At 38.1% G+C, this 19,584-nt stretch overlaps 1 protein-coding gene across 1 annotated transcript in view; it reads left to right on the top strand.

Annotated features, from left to right (window-relative positions):
- CCDC7 (coiled-coil domain containing 7) overlaps nucleotides 1-19,584 on the top strand; it is a 422,824-nt gene that overhangs the window by 330,090 nt on the left and 73,150 nt on the right. Inside the window, exons 31-34 of the mRNA XM_049881615.1 lie at nucleotides 5,301-5,411; nucleotides 15,091-15,201; nucleotides 15,595-15,726; nucleotides 18,022-18,138. Coding sequence (XP_049737572.1) covers nucleotides 5,301-5,411; nucleotides 15,091-15,201; nucleotides 15,595-15,726; nucleotides 18,022-18,138 — 471 coding nt within the window. The remainder of the gene's footprint in view (nucleotides 1-5,300; nucleotides 5,412-15,090; nucleotides 15,202-15,594; nucleotides 15,727-18,021; nucleotides 18,139-19,584) is intronic.

Raw genomic sequence — 19,584 nt, forward strand, 5'->3', positions numbered from 1 at the left:
ATAAGCAATAGCCAGGCAATTGCTTCGCTAGTTTTCATACAGCCCGTCTGTCAGATCTTTAATTTGACCCACCATAAAAGCTTATAAGGGAAGTTAGAGACTAAAGTGAAGGAGCAGTGGTCTCTGTGAGAACAGAAAAGGTTATAGAAAGAATCCAGTACTAGCTTACTTGTCTGTGCCATGAAACTTGGAAGACAGTTTCCTGGCCAACTGACTGGAAGAGATGCATATATGTGGCCATTTCAAAGAAAGGTGATCTCACTGACTATGCAAATTATCGAACAATATCATTAATATCACACACAAGTAAAATTTTGTGGAAGATATTCAGAAATGGTTGAACAGGAATTCAAACCAAATTCAGAAGAGGAGGTGGATTGAAAAATATCATTGCTAATGTGTAATGGCTTTTAGCTGAAATCAGGGGATGCCAAAAAGATGTTTACCTGTGTTTTATTGTCTATGTTAAAAGGCATTCAACTGTGTGGATCATAACAAACTGTGGGTAACATTACAAAGAATGTGAATCCCACAGCACTTAATTGTGCTCATGAGGAACCTGTACATTGACCAAGAGGCAGTAGTTCAAACTAAAAGGGAATACTGTGTAACTTAAAATCAGAAAAAGTGTGCATCAGGGTTGAACGTTTTCACATACTTATTAAGTCTGTATGCTGAGCAAATAATACAAGAAGCTGGACTATCTGAAGAAGAATGTGACATCAGGATTCCAGAAAGACTCATTAACAACCTGTGATATGCAGATGATACAATCTTGCTTGCTGAAAGCAAAGAGGACTTGAAGCATTTACTGATGAAAATCAGAGACTACAGCCTTCAGTATGGATTGGACCTCAAGGTAAAGAAAATAAAAGTCCCCACAACTGAGCCAATAAGCAACTTCATGATAAATGGAGAAAATAAGGAAGTTGTCAGGGATTTCATTATACTTGGCTCCACGAGCAATGGCCATGGAAACAGCAGTTAAGAAATCAAATGACATATTTCATTGGGAAAATATGCTGCCAGACACTTCTTTAGTGTTTAAAAGGAAAGATGTCACTTTGAGGTCTAAGGTTCCCCTGACCCAAACCATGATAATTTTAATCACCTAACGTGTGTGAAAACCCTGGTGGTATAGTGGTTAAGAGCTACGGCTGCTAACCAGAAGGTCAGCAGTTCAAATCCACCAGGAGCTCCTTGAAAACCCTATGGGGCAGTTCTACTCTGTCCTTATAGGGTGCTATAAGTCAGAATTGACTCGATGCAATGGGTTTGGTTTTTGGTTTTTTAATATGCATGCAAAAGCTGGAAAATGAATCAGGAAGATCAAAAAAGGATTGATGCCTTTGAATTATTGTGTTGGAGAAGAATATTGAATATACCATGGACTGCCAGAAGAATGAACACATCTGTCTTGGAAGAAGTGCATCCTTGAAAGGATGGTGAGAGTTTGTCACATGTACCTTGGACATATTATGAGGGAGGGCCTGTCCTTGGAGAAGGACATCATATTTGGTAGAGGGTCAGTGAAAAAGAGGAAGACCTGCAATGAGATGGATTGAAACAGTGGCTGCAACTATGAGATCAAACATAGAAACAATTGTGAGGATGGCACCGGACTGTCTGTCTTTCATTCTGTTATACATAGTGTCCCTATGAGTCGAAACTGACTTGTTGGCACCTAACAACGATAACAGTACTCTCCAGAATTCTCTGCTGCATCTTCTACCATTTTCAGAGACCCACTGGCTTGGCAGGTGAAATCCTCTGTGGGATCCTCAGACTCTTGCAGGTGATCTCTTAGCACATCTGAGAGTACCCCAAGGAATCCGTTAGCTCTTCCCTAAATCCTCCTACCCCAACTTTGGGCTTTTGCCTTTCTAGATGGGTGTTGTGCTTAATTGACCACGCTACACGCTCAGCCAATTTGTCAGACAGAGAGAGCTGCCAGCTTTGAGGTAGTCAATTAAGATAAGGAGCCAAATGAAAAGTAACTATTAAGGCTTTATTCACTTGTTAGTTAGGAGCCCTGGTAGTGCAGTGGTTAAGCTCTCAGCTGCTAACTAAAGTTCAGTGGTTTGAACCTACTAGCTGCTGTATGGGAGAAATATGGGTAGTCTGCTTCTGTAAAGATTTAAAGCCTTGGAAATCCTGTGGTGCTGGGTCAACTGGATTTCCAAATGCAAAAGAATGAAGCTGGACCCACGCTTCACGGAGTATACAAAAATTAACTCAGAATGGATCCAGGACATAAATGTGGGATATAAATCCATAAAACATAAGGGTACTGTTTCAGTAACTAGTTTTTAACTATGGATTCTTAGATATGACACCAAAAGCATGAGTTGCAAAATACAAAATAGATAGATTGGATTTTATCAAATTAAACATTTTATGCATCAAAGGACTTGTTCAAGAAAGTGAAAAGAGTTTTTCAGCTTGGTCTACAGCTTCTGTGACAGTCCCAGTTTTCAGAACTCCAGTGCCAGATGCAGCACAATGACATGGAGTGCCTATAATCCAAGAACCCGGATCTTGAGATCAAGTCAGATGCACGGAGTGATAGTCTCATGGAGAACGTGGGTTCGTTAGGATGAGAAATGAGGGCAGCTATTTCTTTTTCTTCTCCTGGAAATTGATACTGACTTTGGGAGACAGTGGTGCTAGACACAGGTAGCCAGGTAATTTCATGCTCTTTCACAAGATTAAAAAGAGTAGCCCTGACTATAGCAATTCCCAGAGAGTTGCATTATACTAATAATGCATTCAAGAGATGGCCTGATAGCAATGAATGTTTTTAGGGGCCCAAAGGGAACTACAAGAGTCTGGCCTGGTTTAGAGTCCTGGTGGTGGTGGTCTTGGACCCCTAATCAGACAGCATCATTGTTTCCCCCTCATCCTACTGTCGGGAATGTGGGGATCACAGACACCTGTGCACCTTGTAAAGCCTTTCTCATTGCCTGTAGTAGGACCTGAATGATCACAAATAATATATTGGCCGGGATCCAGATTTCCCTGGTGTGTGTGTGTGTGTATATGTATTCATACACATATATACCTACATACATCTCCATGTGCACATATACGTGCAGTACAAATGCATAAGCCTATTTTTGAAAGCATAACTTCTCAGTGATACCTTCAATTCCAGTCCATCCCCATGTCTCTTTCTTGCAATGAGGATAAAAATGGTCATAAATCAAAATCCCTACTTTCCACTTCTGTTCTGACGGCAGCTGCACGTGCCGCACTTCTGACCCTAATCACCTGGAGAGCTGTATCAGATCTCACAAGTTAAAGAACACAGTCCTCCAGACCTCCAAGTAAGCCTAAGACATCAGATACCAGCCACAAGCTTGAGAGCCCTCAGGGCTCCTCCCACTTCTAACCCACTGGCTACAAATTCAGGTTTTTTCTCCTACCCCTTCAAGATTCTAGCAGCAAGCTCTGGCACCCTCCTCAGACTCTCTCCTTTCTGATCCAGTGGCTACAAATTTGGGGATTCCCTCTACCTGTCCAGGATACCAGCTCAGAAGTTCCTCCCCACCCCCTCTTCTGACCTGCTGTCTCCCACTTGTCCCTCAGGTTTGATAATTCGCTAGAACGACTCACAGAAGTCATGGAAAATGTTATACTTATGATTATAGTTTTATTACAGCAAAAAAGGATACAAATGAAGAGACACATAGAGTGAGGTCTGGGAGGGTTCCTAATATAAAGTTTCCATGTTCCAGAAAGGGATATGCTACATTCCCATGTACATTGATGTTTATCACCAACAAGGAAGCCCAGAGAGCTTCCATGTCTTGAGCCTTTATTGGGGCCTCATTACATAGGCATGATTGATTGAATCATGCTCTTCTGGCTGCCCAGGTCAGCTGTCATACCTCGGTGGTCTTTTGGTCTGGCCAGCCCCACCTGAGTCACCTCATTAGCATAACCCTTTAGTTGTGGTCTGGAGATCTCCTAGAAAACAAAGAGACTTCAATCACCAGGGGAAGTTACAAGGTTTTAGAGATTATCAGGAGCAAAGCCCAAATTCTTTGGATAAAGTTAATTGTAAACCTCACCCTTGCCTTCCTCCATGTCATATGCGTATGTCCTTTCTTCTGCAGTGTGATCCTGACTCTGAACATCATCACATGCTCAATCTTATAATGCTTCTAAAATTGTTTTAGAATTGTGTAGCTCATGCAACTGCAGAAACAAACCTACTAAAAAGATTTCATCACCCAGGACTGAGAATATAGATCACATACGATATTCATGACTTTCTTGGATTAATGGGGTTTTTTTTTTTTTTTCAATTCATTCGTTTAGTTTGCTCACAGTTTTAGTTTCCCCTTCTTACCTAGCCCTGGTTAAGAGCTAAGACTGCTAACCTAAAGGTCGGCAGTTCAAATCCAGCAGCTGCTCTTTGGAAACGCTATGGGGCAGTTCTACTCTGTCCTATAGGGTCACTAGGAGTAGCAACTGACTTGAGGCAATATGTTTGTTTGTTTGTTTTTTATCCTTAATGGTTTAATTTTTATTATTATAATATGTAGAACATAAAGAAAAAACATACAAAAAGACATACTGAGAGACATATCGTTCCTTGCCATTGTACTCCTACCCCTGCTTTCCCCAGTCCTTCTCTTCTCCTCTTGATGATAATCAACTATTTTTTTTCCTGACTTATATTTCCTGTATTTCATTTTGTGAGGGAAAGTATCCTTCCATTTCTCTGTATAAGTATTTTTTTTTTATTAATTTCTCTATTTTTCTTACCCAAAGGGTAGCATACTCTTTCTACTTTAAATGGTCTCCTGGAAATTCTTCCATGCTAGCTTGTGGAGGTCTTTTTCATACCTTACATCTGTTGGTACTACATTATATCCCATATTTTCTAGAACCTATTCTATGTTCTATAGCTGAGTTTATCAATCAGTCTGCTTTGCCTGAACACTTAGGTAGTGTTGGCTATTTTGCAATTACAGGTAATGTTTAAATAAATAACTTGTGCATGTGATTTTCATTGTTTGGTCTATAAAAATGTATTAACCAATGAAAATTAGAGAAAAACATAAAATATATTTGATGTCTAGAAATATTAATGAAATAATGAGATAACTTTCACACAAAGCCATCGAAACTGCCCTTACACTTTTTGTGTCAATTTTCTTGTAGCTATAAAGTAAGAGAAAATTGCTGTATACTTTTATAATTGCTGTACACTTGCTATGAATTTGAAATCTTGAGATTTCACAACAGGTCTCTTTTTCTATTTAGTGGATTAAATGCATCTCTTTTTGTAGCTCTTGATGAAGTACCAGATGAAAATCTTATGCCTGAGAATCAAGATTCAGTGTTAAAAACCCAAACAGAAGTAGACAAGCAAAGCATTTTCAAAGAGGAAAAACTCAAACGTAAGTATAAATAATTATCAATAGTTGAAAATATTTTAGATTAAGATTATTAGAAGATTTTGTTTTCTTGTTTTTTCCCACCTGATATGTGTTTGAGCGTATATTTTACAGGAAGTCTGCACTTTGACCTAAAGCTTGAATACCCTTGATGGGCTTTCTACCAAGGAGCTCATGCCAGGTAATGGGCATTGAGGGCTATGGTAGGTGGCCACACTACAGTCAGTCTGGCCCTAAGGCCCCAAAGACATACAAGTGCTATTCCCTCTGACCCTCAAAAGTTGACAAAAGCAATAGAACTGACACACTTTGGTTGGACTTACTGGTCATAAGACTATTTCATAGGTATAGGTCTTGTGCTCGGTATCTACCTAGGCCCCAAAGCAGGCTAGTAATTTTCTTCTATAGGGTGTGTCTTTCAACTAACTGGCCTAAACTAACAGGTCTAAAAGCTCAATGGGCACCTCTCACCTGTAGCACTGTTCTTCTTCCATGGGCCTAACTGGTGAACTACAAGGTTGCCGAGACCTGTGTCTCAAATAGCAAATGTGGATCAGTGAGGACCAGCATAGAGGCAGCCTGGGGTACACATTGTAGGGCCTCCACAAGATCCTCTTGTTTGGTGTCCTACTAAAAGGCAGCAGCATTTCCGTTAACTCAGTAGATGGGTATCATCAATATGCCTGCATGGTGAATGTTAAAGCACCATTAGCAAATAGTCCCACCAATCTCTGAGCTCCTTTTTATTTGTTGGACAGACAGGGCAATTGTCTCCTCCAGAATGAGATATTTTGAATCATGCTCAGGACCACTTAGTTACTAGGTCCTTGTACCTTGTCTGTTTTGATGGCCCAGCCACGTTGCTGCTACACGTGTGTCAGTATGTTCAGTCCTTGTCGGTTGGTAACCTTGTCTGAGCGTACCAGGAGGATGTCATCCATATGTTGGAAGGTTCCTCTCAGAGTTGTACTTTTCCCAGGTCGCAGCTTACCCATTGATGACAGAGAGTTAGGAGATTTAGGTAACCTTATAGAAGGAAATTCAAAGTGAAACATAACCCATTCCACATAATGGCAAACCGATCTTTATTATCCAGATAGACAGGTTGTTGAAAAAGGTATTTGTGATGTCATTTGCTGAATACCAAGTTCTCTCATCTTGGTCAACAGTCTCTGTGACAATCACAATGTCAAATACTGCCTGTACCAGTGGTGGCATTACGGTATTGAGCACCTATGATCCGTGGTGAGTTGCCAGGCATCTGAGGACTCGTGATCAAGTCAGACAAGGATATTGAGTGAAGAAGTAATCTCACAGGGAACTTTGACTTTTTTAACATCAGCAATGAAGGTAGTTATTTTTTTTCCTCCCCCAGGCAATTGATATGCTTTTAGGAAACAAAAGAGGTAAGCACAGGTAGTCAGGTAGCTTTTAGGTCTTTCACAAGTTCCACTAAAATGATCCAAACAGCAACAGTTCCTGTCAGGGCTGGGAGGTGTACACCAATAATCCATTTAGTAGTGGATGTGAGAACAATGGCGGCTCAGAGGAATTCTAAGAGGTCCACCCATAGTGTGACCTGGGTAAGGGTCCTGGTGTTGGTGGCCTCAGAACCCAGAGAGCATCGTCTGTTATCCACTTTTATCCTGGTGCTAGGAGTGCAGGGGTCACAGTCACCTTTGCACAAATATCAAAAAAGCCCAAGAAATGCAATTCTCCTCCACCTCCCCATTGAACTCTGATTTTGTCAGGTACCTGCCCCCCTGACACTAGGTTTTTATCTTTTTTAATCAAATGTTTTGGGTAAACATTTACAGGCCTCTGTGATTCATTTCTGATTCACTGGGAGACCGAGAGGGAATACCACTTGTATGTCTTAGCAGTCTTTGGGCCAGGTTGACTGCAATGTGGTCGCCTATCTTATCCCCATGTCCCATTACCTGACATGAGTTCCTTGATGGGGAGCTCATCAATTTCATCCATCGAGATTTCATTATTGACTAACCAAACCCAGAGATCTTTTTGAGAAAACCCTTGTCCAGGTTGTCCAGAAGAGAGCACTTGACTACAATTTTTATGTCTCTCTCTCTGCTGATCCTTCTTTGCTATCTTGATAATAGCCTCTTTTCCCATGCCTAGAAATTTCTCAGTTAAAATTTGGATTGTGTCACAGACCAATTGTTCTGACTCTATATTGTTGTTAGGTGCTGTCAAGTCGATTTTCAACTCATAGTGACCCCATGTGACATAGTTCTAGCCCTATAGCATTTTCTTGTCTGTAATCTTTATTGGAGCAGATCATCAGGTCTTTCCCATGTGGAGCCACTAGGTGAATCTGAACCACCAACTTCTCAGTTAGCAGATAAGTGCTTAACCATTGTACCACCAGGGATTCTTCCTGACCCTATGAGATGATTTAATTGAGCTTGATAACCAGCATGAGCAGCACAAACAAACCCACAAATCTGAGTCTGGTTAATATCGTCTACTGGTTCTACTCCCTCACTGTAGAACAAGGTACCACTAGGGTGGCTCACAGGGCCAGAATAGCCACTGCAAGGTAAGTCCCAACATGTTTTTCAGCGGCAGGCAATTACATATGGGCCAAACCTGTGGGTCGGAGCCCAAATAGGACCTGGCTGAGGAAGAATAGGATTTCGGGTGTGTCCCTCCTTTTTTTTCCCTTCCTCCTCCTGCTGAGAAAATGTGGTCACTGTCAGGGCACTTTGAAGTAGGGGGTGTGTAATGATGAGCCCCATTAGATACTGCTCCTTCTCACTAAGTTTAGGAAGATTAGCTCCTTCATTGTGGAGGCAAAGTACCAATTCTGTAAGTTCTTTTTGGATTGTTAAAGGCATGTGGTTGTTGTTGTTATTCAGTGCTGTTGAGTAGGTTCTGACTCATAGCGACCCTATACACAACAGAATGAAACACCACCAGGTCCTGCACCATCCTCATGATTGTTGTTATGCTTAAGGCCATTGTTACAGCCACTGTGTCATTCCATCTCATTGAGGGTCTTCTTCTTTTTCACTGACCCTCTACATTACCAAGCAAGATGTCCTTCTCCAAGGACTGATCCCTCCTGATAACATGTCCAAAGTATGTGAGATGAAGTCTTGCCATCCTTGCTTCTAAGGAGCATTCTGGCTATACTTCTAAGACAGATTTGTTTAGTCCATGGTATATTCAATAGTCTTTGCCAACACCTTAATTCAAAGTTGTCAATTCTTCTTTGTTCTTCCTTATTCACTGTTCAGTTTTCTCATGCATATGAGGTGATTGAAAACACCATGGCTTGGGTCAGGAGCATCTTAGTCCTCAACATGACATCTTTGCTTTTTAAGACTTTAAAGAGGTCCTTTGCAGCAGATTTGCTCAATGTAATGCATCATTTGATTTCTTAACTGCTGCTTCCATGGGTGTTGATTGTGAATCCAAGTAAAATGCAATCCTTGACAACTTCTTTTCTCCATTTATCATGATGTTGCTTATTGGTCCAGTTGTGAGGATTTTTGCTTTCTTTATGTTGAGGTGTAATCCATACTGAAGACTGTAGCCTTTGGTCTTCAGTAAGTGCCTCAAGTCCTCTTCACTTTCCAGAAGCAAGGTTGTGTCATCTGCATATCACTGGTTGTTAATGAGCCTTCCTCCAATCCTGATGCTGAATTCTTCATATAGGTCAGTTTCTCAGATTATTTGCTCAGCTTACAAACTGAATAAGCATGATGAAAGGATACAACCCTGACACACACCTTTCCTGACATTAAGCCACTCGATATCCTTTTGTTCTGTTTGAACGGCTGCTCTTGATCTGTGTACAGATTCCTCATGAGCACAATGAAGTGTTCTGGAATTCCCATTCTTCACAATGTTATCCATAGTTTGTTATGATCCACACGATCGAATGGTCAATAAAACACAGGTAAATATCTTTCTGGTACTCTCTGCTTTCAGCCAGGATCCATCTGACATCAGCAATGATATCCCTTGTTCCACGTCCTCTTCTGAATCTGGCTTGAATTTCTGGCAGTTCTATGTAGATGTACTGCTGCAACTGCTTTTGAATGTTCTTCAGCAAAATTTACTTATGTGTGATATTAATGACATTATTCAATTAAGGGCATGAGTCTCAATAACCCGCTTCACTGTTGACTGTCTATCAGTGCCAGGAATCTGTTTAGAACTAAAAAATAGTTATTTTGTGTAAATCATGTCACAGGATCTAAGATGACTTTTGGTTCCTTTGCCAGAGGACCCTAAGCAGCAGCCAAATAATTGCTTTCCTAGCTCTCAAAGAGCCCCCCTGTTTTTATTTCTAATTTTGACCAATAGGATGAACTTGGCAGGAAGTTGGAGGCTAAAAGAAACACCAGTGTTTACCCATAGGACAGAAGAGCTTATGCAAACACTCTTTAGAGTGCCTCGCCCAACAACACCATGAACAATAACGTTAGCCAGCATTTCCTGAGACCAGTGGCATCCCTGAGAAGTGCACCGTGGGACCCTCAAATCCTGCAAATGATGTATTCACCCCTCCAAAAGTGCCAACCAACTATTCTACCAGCTTCCAAAAATGTTACCTGATATCTTCAGGATTTTGCTTTTTCAGAAAGGCATTTTGCTTAATTGACCACCATGTACATTATGCAAATTTGTCAGAGCTGCCAGGTGTCTAGTGGTTAATTAAGATAATGAAGCAAACAGAAGGTAACAATTAAGCCTTTATTCACGTACTACAATAGTATATGCAATAAGCTAAACAAGAAAGGATATACTCGAGGTCATATTTTGGCTCTCATGGACTTGCTCTGATTTTCTTCAGTTTCAGCTTGAACTTGCATATGAGCAATTGATGGTCTGTTCCACAGTTGGCCCCTGGCCTTGTTCTGACTGATGATATTGAGCTTTTCCATCGTCTCTTTCCACAGATGTAGTCAATTTGATTTCTGTGTGTTCCATCTGGCGAGGTCCATGTGTATATTCGCCATTTATGTTGGTGAAAGAAGGTATTTGCAATGAAGAAGTCCTTGATCTTGCAAAATTCTATCATTTGATTGTTTCTATCGCCAAGGCCATATTTTCCAACTACTGATCCTTCTTCTTTGTTTCCAACTTTTGCATTAAAATCACCGGTAATTATCAATGTGTCTTGATTGCATGTTTGATCAATTTCAGGCTGCAGCAACTGATGAAAATCTTCTATTTCATCATCTTTGGCCTTAGTGGTTAGTATGTAAATTTGAATAATAGTTGTATTAACTGGTCTTCGTTGTAGGTGTATGGATATTACCCTATCACTGACAGCATTGTACTTCAGGATAGATCTTGAAATGTTCTTTTTAAGGATGAATGCAACACCATTCCTCTTCGAGTTGTCATTCCCAGCATAATAGACTATATGATTGTCCAATTCAAAATGGCCAATACCAGTCCATTTCAGCTCACTAATGCCTAGGATATCGATGTTTATGCATTCCATTTCATTTTTGGCAATTTCCTAGATTCATACTTCGTACATTCCAGGTTCCAATTATTAATGGATGTTTGCAGCTGTTTCTTCTCATTTTGAGTCATGCCACATCAGCAAATGAAGGTCCTGAAAGCTTTATTCCACCCACATCATTAAGGTCGACTCTACTTTGAGGAGGCAGTTCTTCCCCAGTCATCTTTTGAGTGCCTTCCAACCTGGGGGGCTCATCTTCCAGCACTATATCAGACAATGTTCCACTGCTATTCATAAGGTTTTCACTGGCTAATGCTTTTCAGAAGTAGACTGCCGGGTCCTTCTTCCTAGTCTGTCTTAGTCTGGAAGCTCAGCTGAAACCTTTCCTCCATGGGTGACCCTGCTGGTATCTGAATACCAGTTGCATAGCTTCCAGCATCACAGAAACACACAAGCCCCCACAGTAGCTGGAGATGGAAGATCAAGAGGGAAGGACACGCTCGGCGTTTCTCAAGCTGAAAGAACTGAAGAAAAAATTCAATCCTCGAGTTACAATAGTGAAGGATTCCCTGGGGAAAATATTAAATGATGCAGGAAGCATCAAAAGAAGATGGAAGGAATACACAGAGTCATTATACCAAAAACAATTAGTTGATATTCAACCATTTCAAGAGGTGGCATATGATCAGGAACGAATGGTATTGAAGGAAGAAGTCCAAGCTGCTCTGAAGGCATTGACCTTGAAAAACAAGGCTCCAGGAGTCGATGGAATATCAATTGCGATGTTTCAACAAACAGATGCAGCGCTGGAGGTGTTCACTCGTCTATGCTAAGAAATATGGAAGACAGCTTCCTGGCCAACTGACTGGAAGAGATCCATATTTATGCCTATTCCCAAGAAAGGTGATCCAACCGAATGCGGAAGTTATAGAACAATATCATTAATATCACACACAAGCAAAATTTTGCTGAAGATCATTCAAAAATGGCTGCAGCAGTATATTGACAGGGAACTGCCAGAAATTCAGGCCGGTTTCAGAAGAGGATGTGGAACCAGGAATATCATTGCTGTTGTCAGATGGATCCTGGCTGAAAGCAGAGAATACCAGAAGGATGTTTACCTGTGTTTTATTGACTATGCAAAGGCATTCGACTGTGTGGATCATAACAAACGATGGATAACATTGCGAAGAATGGGAATTCCAGAACCCTTAATTGTGCTCATGAGGAACCTTTACATAGATCAAGAGGCAGTTGTTGGGACAGAATAAGGGGATACTGCATGGTTTAAAGTCAGGAAATGTGTGTGTCAGGGTTGTATTCTTTCACCATACCTATTTAATCTGTATGCTGAGCAAATAATCCAAGAAGCTGGACTATATGAAGAAGAATGGGGCATCAAGATTGGAGGAAAACTCATTAACAACCTGCATTATGCAGATGACACAATCTTGCTTGCTGAAAGTGAAGAGGACTTGAAGCACTTACTAATGAAGATCAAGGACCACAGCCTTCAGTATGGATTACACCTCAACATAAAGAAAACAAAAATCCTCACAACTGGACCAATGAGCAACATCATGATAAACGGAGAAAAGATTGAAGTTGTCAAGGATTTCATTTTACTTGGATTCACAATCAACAGCCATGGAAGCAGCAGTCAAGAAATCAAAAGATGCATTGTATTGGGCAAAGCCGCTGCAGAGGACCTCTTCAAAGTGTTGAATAGCAAAGATGTCACCCTGAAGACTAAGGTGCGCCTGACCCAAGCCAAGGTATTTTCAATCACATCATATGCATGTGAAGGCTGGACAATGAATAAGGAAGACCGAAGAAGAGTTGGTGCCTTTGAATTGTGGCGTTGGCAAAGAATATTGAATATACCATGGATGGCCAAAGAACGAACAAATCTGTCTTGGAGGAAGTGAGGCCAGAATGCTCCTTAGAGGCAAGGATGGCGAGACTGTGTCTTACATACTTTGGACATGTTGTCAGGAGGGATGAGTCCCTGAAGAAGGACATCATGCTTGGCAGAGTACAGGGTCAGCGGAAAAGAGGAAGACCCTTGGTGAGGCGGATTGACACAGTGGCTGAAACAATGAGCTCAAGCATAAAAACGATTGTAAGGATGGCTCAAGACTGGGCAGTGTTTCATTCTGTTGTGCATAGGGTCGCTAGGAGTCGGAACCGATTCGATGACACCTAACAACAACAACAAAGAAAGAGTGCTATTTCTTACAATGTTCCATTTTTCTCCATGGATTGGCACTGGGCCAAGAGTCAGGCATATTTGCAGACAAGTGGATCATCTCGTTGCCAAGGGATCCCAGAACAAAAGATTCCTTCTGTCTTATGATCTGGGGATCAGGCAGACAGGGAGGGGGAAGAGATAGGTGTGCAAAAGTACTGAGTACTGAGTCAGAGTGGAGAAAATTGTCTTCGAGGCCCTTCAATAAGTTGATCTCTAGAGGCAACTGAACAATGTCTCAGTCAAATCCCCGATCCTGATGAGGAAGCCTCCTAATGGAGGCTCTTGGGATAGCAATGCAGATATGCATAAGGGCCTGGATGGTCGTGGGGAGCCTGAGTCCTTGACTGCGGCTCCCTCCAGAGACTGCAGTGCAGTGAATGTGCAACAAGTTTGACGTGGGGATGGAAGCTCTCCCCCATGAGGTCTGCCAGGTAAAGACTCTGTAATTGCCTTTGGTTGTGTCTAAAAGATCACAGATAAGATTTTAGCCTGGAGTCAAACTCATCAGTGTATGCTCATACATACATATTGGTACACACATATGTCTACATACATATGCATGTGCAATATACATGCATATACACACGAATAGACATTTTTTAGAAATCATGCATTGTCAGTGACACTTTCCATTCCCAAGTGCTCAAAGGGCTCATTCTTACCTTGCTCTATCTTTCTTACTCAATATGAATCAATATCAAGTCATATCAACACATTTGTTCAATCCTATTTTTTATTCTATATAGTGCTTATGAAACTCTTTCAGAATTGTTTAACTCCTATCACACAAAAACAAACCTACTGAAAAGATTTCATGAATTGTTTGTAATTCGCTTTCATGCTCTTGCCCAGGACTGAAGGTATATGTCAAATGCTGTATTTATGAGTTACTTAGAGAGTGCTTTGCTTTTTCTCCTTCAGTAAGTTCTTTTTTTAAATGTGCTTTCAGTTTTAGTTCCTTCTTTTCCATGTTGGTTTAATTTTATTATTGGAATAAGTAGACCATTAATATACTTCCAAAAGTAAAAAAGAAATGCAAAAATGTATAATAAGGGAAGGGTCATTCCTTCCTGGACCCATCCTTCCCGCATTCCCCAGTCCTCCTGCCCTCCTCTTGTAGATTACCAGCTACAGTGTTTCCTCGTTGATCTTGCCCTTGTTTCATTTTGGAAAGGTGAGTCTCTCTCTCTGTTGCTTTTTTCTTTGTTTTCCATTCTGTCTTATCCAATAGGTGGTATAGTATACATCCTCTTTTTCACTCTTGATTGTGACTTCTGATTATCTTTTGGAAATTCTTCCGTGTCAATTTATGGAGATCTTTTTTAGTTCCTTTGCATCTGTTTGTATTGTTATATCCCATAGTCTTTAAAAAAAAAAAAAATTTTTTTTTTTTTTACTACACCATAAAAAAAAAAAAAACTTTTTTTTTTTTTTTTTATAGTTTAAACCTTAGTTTATTTAACCAGCCTTTTATGCTTGAATGTTTAGGAGTTTCCAAATAGTTTGTAATTACAAATAATACTGTAAAAAATAACCTTAAGCATATGCATTGTCATTGTTTTCTCTACAAATAAGTACCGTATTTTTGCAAATAACACACCCACAAATATAATGTGCATAGAGCACTTAGGAAAATAATGTGCGAGGGAATTGCATGGTTGGCAAAAAACCTATAGCACGTGCATTATTTGTGTAAAAATATAGTACTAACCTAAAGCATAAATAACCTAAGAAAACTAGAGACTAAAGTAAAATATATTTTATGTCTAGGAATAGTGATGAAATAATGAGATAGCTTCAACACTTATCCATTAAAACTGTTCTCACAATTTTCATGTGAGATCTAGCATATAATAACTTATTTGTAACCTTATAAAAATGAAAGTAAATGCTGCCAGGCATTAGTTATAAGTTTGAAACCTAGAGATTTCACAATAGAGCTTTTGTTTTTTAATTTAGTAAACTAAATGCATCTCTTTATGTAGCTCATGATGAACGACCAAATGGAAGTATTATGCTTCAGCAGGAAGATTCAGTGTTAAGAGCCCAGATTAAAGCAGAAAGACAAAGTATTTCCAGAGGGGAAAAACCAAATCGTAAGTATAATAATTGCAGTGATCTGAAATTATTTTCAATTAAATTCACCAGACTATCTGTCCACTTTGCTTCATGAATATGTGTTTGAGGGTAAGTTTTATAGAAATTTTACACTTGAGCTAAAATGAGGATACTTTTAGGCAACTATCGAACAAAAGCAAAAGTATTGATATCTTTTGGTTGGTATTTGCATGGTCGGTGATTAGTAGTTAGAAAGACTGCCTCCACTGTTTACATGATTTTCACACTTTAGCTCCAGGCTCTATTTTAATAAATTGTTTCCTGCTCTAACTTTGCAGTACCTTTCCTTTAATTTTACACAAATGAGCAGAAATTTTGCTGAATATATGCCATATCCACAGCTTTCATTATAGATCTGTTTCTCTATTTAGCATTTCTTCTTGAAACCCCCAAAAAGGACGTTTTAGCAGTCGAAAATCTGTTGCCTGTGGACAGAGTTTTAGGCTCCAGAAGGCAATCTCAATCCAAGACACATGGAACTACCAGAAATGACAGTGTCTATAGTAAGTAACTAATTATATCTCTTTTAAAAAAAAAAAAAAGATTATATCTCTTTTAAAATTATTTCTAATTCAGGAGAAATTTGTTCTTTGGTTCATAAGTCTTCAACCATGTGCTCCTGCTGGTAATTACTTTGTTCATACTTTTAGAGTTTATTGATGATCTGTTTGCTCTACAATTACTGATGTTTTAAAACTCTCACTATGATTATGGATTTCTCTGCTTCTTACAGTTTTGTCGGGTTTTGCTTTATATCTTATGAAATTTTATTATTTACCTGCGCATCGATTTAAAATTGATAATCTTCCTCGTGTACAGAAACTTTTTGTGCTAACGAAGGAACCCACCTCGTTGTTTTTGTAATTTTGTTTGTTCATTTGTTTGCCGTAACAAATGCTTTGGCTATTTGCACGGTGCATTTTTTTTAGATCCTTTAACATTAATGTGTTTTCATGATTTTGCCGTATCTCTTATAAGCAGATTATTGTATGTTTTTCAAATTCATTTTGATATCTTTGTCTTCTTATCACTGATAATCATATTTAATGTAATTATTTGTATTTTTAGGTTTAAGTGCACCATTTCTTTGTGGTTTCTATTTTGTCTACCCAACATGTTTGTTTCACCGTCTTTTCTGCTCTTTTTTTTTAATCATTACAGTTTTTCATTAGCATATGTGTTTCCCCAAATTTTAAACTTTATTCTAAAGTATAAATAAGAAAATTAGAGAATATTTTAAAATGTATTTAACGGTTGTATATATCTAAAAAGTAACAAGATTGCTTCCATAAGTACAATGAAAAATGTAGTTACATAATGTTTATATTTCAGCTAGGCAGTCTATTTTAATAGCTCATTAGCACGAAATGTGATTTACTCACAATAACAAATGAGGTAAATTAGTGTTAGCTAATTTTTTTAATCTATCTCAAATCCAAAGGTTCTGCCACAGATCTGGTTCTCAGTTTAGAGCTGTCAGAGTCCCTCTTCTTGTAGCCCAGAGAATGGGTGAGGTACCAGATGAAAACATTTTGGCGCCCACACTGGAGCTGCTAGGAAGAAAAGACTCCTTAGTAAATATGTTAATTGGGAATATTATAAAATTATTTTCAATTAAGTTAATTAAATTGAAATTAAATTAAGCAGAATTTGAATCATGAATGTGTATTCCACTACAACTTTAGAAAAACTCTTAAGTCAAAAATTTTTTTTAATTCTTAAATTTCCTATTTCTTGATTTCATTGATTGTTTTTTCTTCTGTTCTATCCATTACTGAGAGATGTTTATTGAATTCTCCCAGTATGATTGTGGATTTACCTATTTCTTATACTGTCAGTTTGTTCTTACACTGTCTATGTTATCCCAAACCCAAAATCCCATTGCCATTGAGTTAATCCTGACTCATAGCGACCCTATAGGACACAGTAGAACTGCCTCATAGGGTTTTCAAGGAGCAGCTGGTGGATTTGAACTGCCAAGCTTTGGTTAGCAGCCATAGCCCCTACCCACTGCACCACAAAGGCTCCGTCTGTGTTATTAGGTGCATAGAAACGAAAAATTTACGTATTTCTGGTGAACTTTTTTTTCTTTTAATGAAATGGACCATATTCATCTCTAGTAAGGTCCTTTGACTTAAAGCCTGTTTTATCTCACATTGACACAGCTATAGCAGACTTATTTTGGCATATCTTTTTTCATCTATTTACTTTTCACCTTTTTGTATGGTTATAATTTATCAGTCTTATAAACAGTTTATAGTTAAATTGTTTTAAAATCCATTGCAACTGTTTTTGTCTATTCCTAGAACATGCAATCCACATAAAATTATTAAAATTATTGATACATTTGGATTTAAATATTTCTTTTTGGGTGTTATTTCTATTTCCCCCACCTGATCCATATTTCTTATTTTTTCATTTCTTTGTTTTGGAATTATATTTTTGAATAAGTCCAATATTTAAATCAATAATGTTATAAAAAGTTGTAAACTTTAAAAAATGTGAATATCCTTAGAAAAGTAAAGTCTAATTTGAACTTCCTAAGGCACATGTGGAGTAACAAGAGTGCTTCCACATACTTGCAGTTAAAGTACTCTTAAGATTTTTACATTTCATAGTCCATTTTGAAAATGCATCAGAATTTTTTTTTTTCACTTGTTTAAATTGTGGTCATTTCCTTAAATTGTTATAAAAATGAGAGGGAACTTTGTGTGGTTTTTGGTATATTTTAATAATTCGGAGGCTTCACAATAAAGCCGTTTCACTTTTTATTGGATTAAAAGCCTCTCTTCTTGTAGCTGAGAAAACCGATATGCTATCAAATGAAAATCTTTCACCTGAAGATAAAATGTTGCTCTCACAAAACTCACCTCAAATTAAAAAGCTTGAAACTCCCGGAATAGAAGGACCCAGCAGTAAGTATAATTACTGAGAATATTGTGTAATGATTTTTAATTATTTCCTTGATTCACAAATAAGTATTCAGTCATATATTCCATTAAGTTGACAAATTGCATTGTTTATGTTTTTTAACTTCATTGAAGTTGCTTTTGTTTATTCTATCATTAAATTCTACTGAGATGGTTTACTTCTCAATTACTCCTTGTACTTCTATCAATTTTCGTTTTAGGTTTTCCAAAGCTTTTTAAATTATATACATGCAAATTTTAAATTGTTATATTTTCTTCACAAATTGAAACTTCTGTCTTTATGATAGAGATTGTGTAGTAACTTTTTTTGCCTTAAAGTATATTTCATTTGATATGAAAATGGTAAATACATACTTATTTCATTAAGTATTTGCATAGTATAATTTTTCCATTGTTCTACTTTAACCTTCTGTGTTATGATTTAGCTCTATATCTTGAAAATAAAGTGTATTATAGTTGATTATTTCTTAATCCAGTGTGACAGTTTCTGTTTAAACTGGGACATTTAGACATTTACATTTAATGTAAAACCAAACCATACCAAATCTGTTGCCATCAAGTCGATTCCAATTCATAGTGACCCTGTAGGAAGGAGTAGAATTGCCCCATAGGGTTTCCAAGGAGCGGCTGGTGGATTCGAACTGCCCACCTTTTGGTTAGCAGCCAAGTGCTTAACTACTATGCCACCAGCGCCCCACATTTAATGATATTTTGGGGGTAAATATACCATCCCTTGTTTTTTTTTTTTATACCATCCCTTGTGTTTTCTATTTTTCTTAACTTATCTATGTTTTTGTCTCACCTTTAAAAATATTTTGGATATTTTATTTGTCACTTCTTTTTTCTCACCCATATCTGTTCTAAAAAAGTGTTTGACTAAATTCTAATATGGGAATACCTTTGTATGCCTGAAAATTAATTATTTAATACTTGGGCGTAACAAGTCTGTTTCTACATTCTCTTGAAGAGTATTACAATTATTTTTTTACTTTATATACTTTATAGAGATAGTCTATAATTCACTGTCTCAATAACGTGGTTATTTGATTATGTTGTTACAAAACATGAGAGGAAATATTGCTGGATAGTTGACATATATTTAAATTATGGAGATATTTCAACAAATCTGTTTCTCTATTTAATGGATTAAAAGCATCTTTCTTATAGCTCAGAGGTTGGATGAGGTATTATATGAAAATATTTTACCCAAGGATAAAGTTTCATTCTCAAAAAGTCGATTTCAGAATAAGAAACCTGGAGATGTCAATTCAGATTTGCATAGTAGTAAGTATGATCATTTTCCATATCATTGATTTACTTTTAATGATATAAGCAGAATTTTGTTCTTCAGTTTATGAATATCATAATATTTCACAAGTGCTGTCTTAACCCAGTTTTGAGATCATGGCTAAAAGCTCGAGATCATTTGCT

The sequence above is a fragment of the Elephas maximus genome, chromosome 4 (assembly GCF_024166365.1).
Source record: "Elephas maximus indicus isolate mEleMax1 chromosome 4, mEleMax1 primary haplotype, whole genome shotgun sequence".
NCBI classification, from domain to species: domain Eukaryota; kingdom Metazoa; phylum Chordata; class Mammalia; order Proboscidea; family Elephantidae; genus Elephas; species Elephas maximus.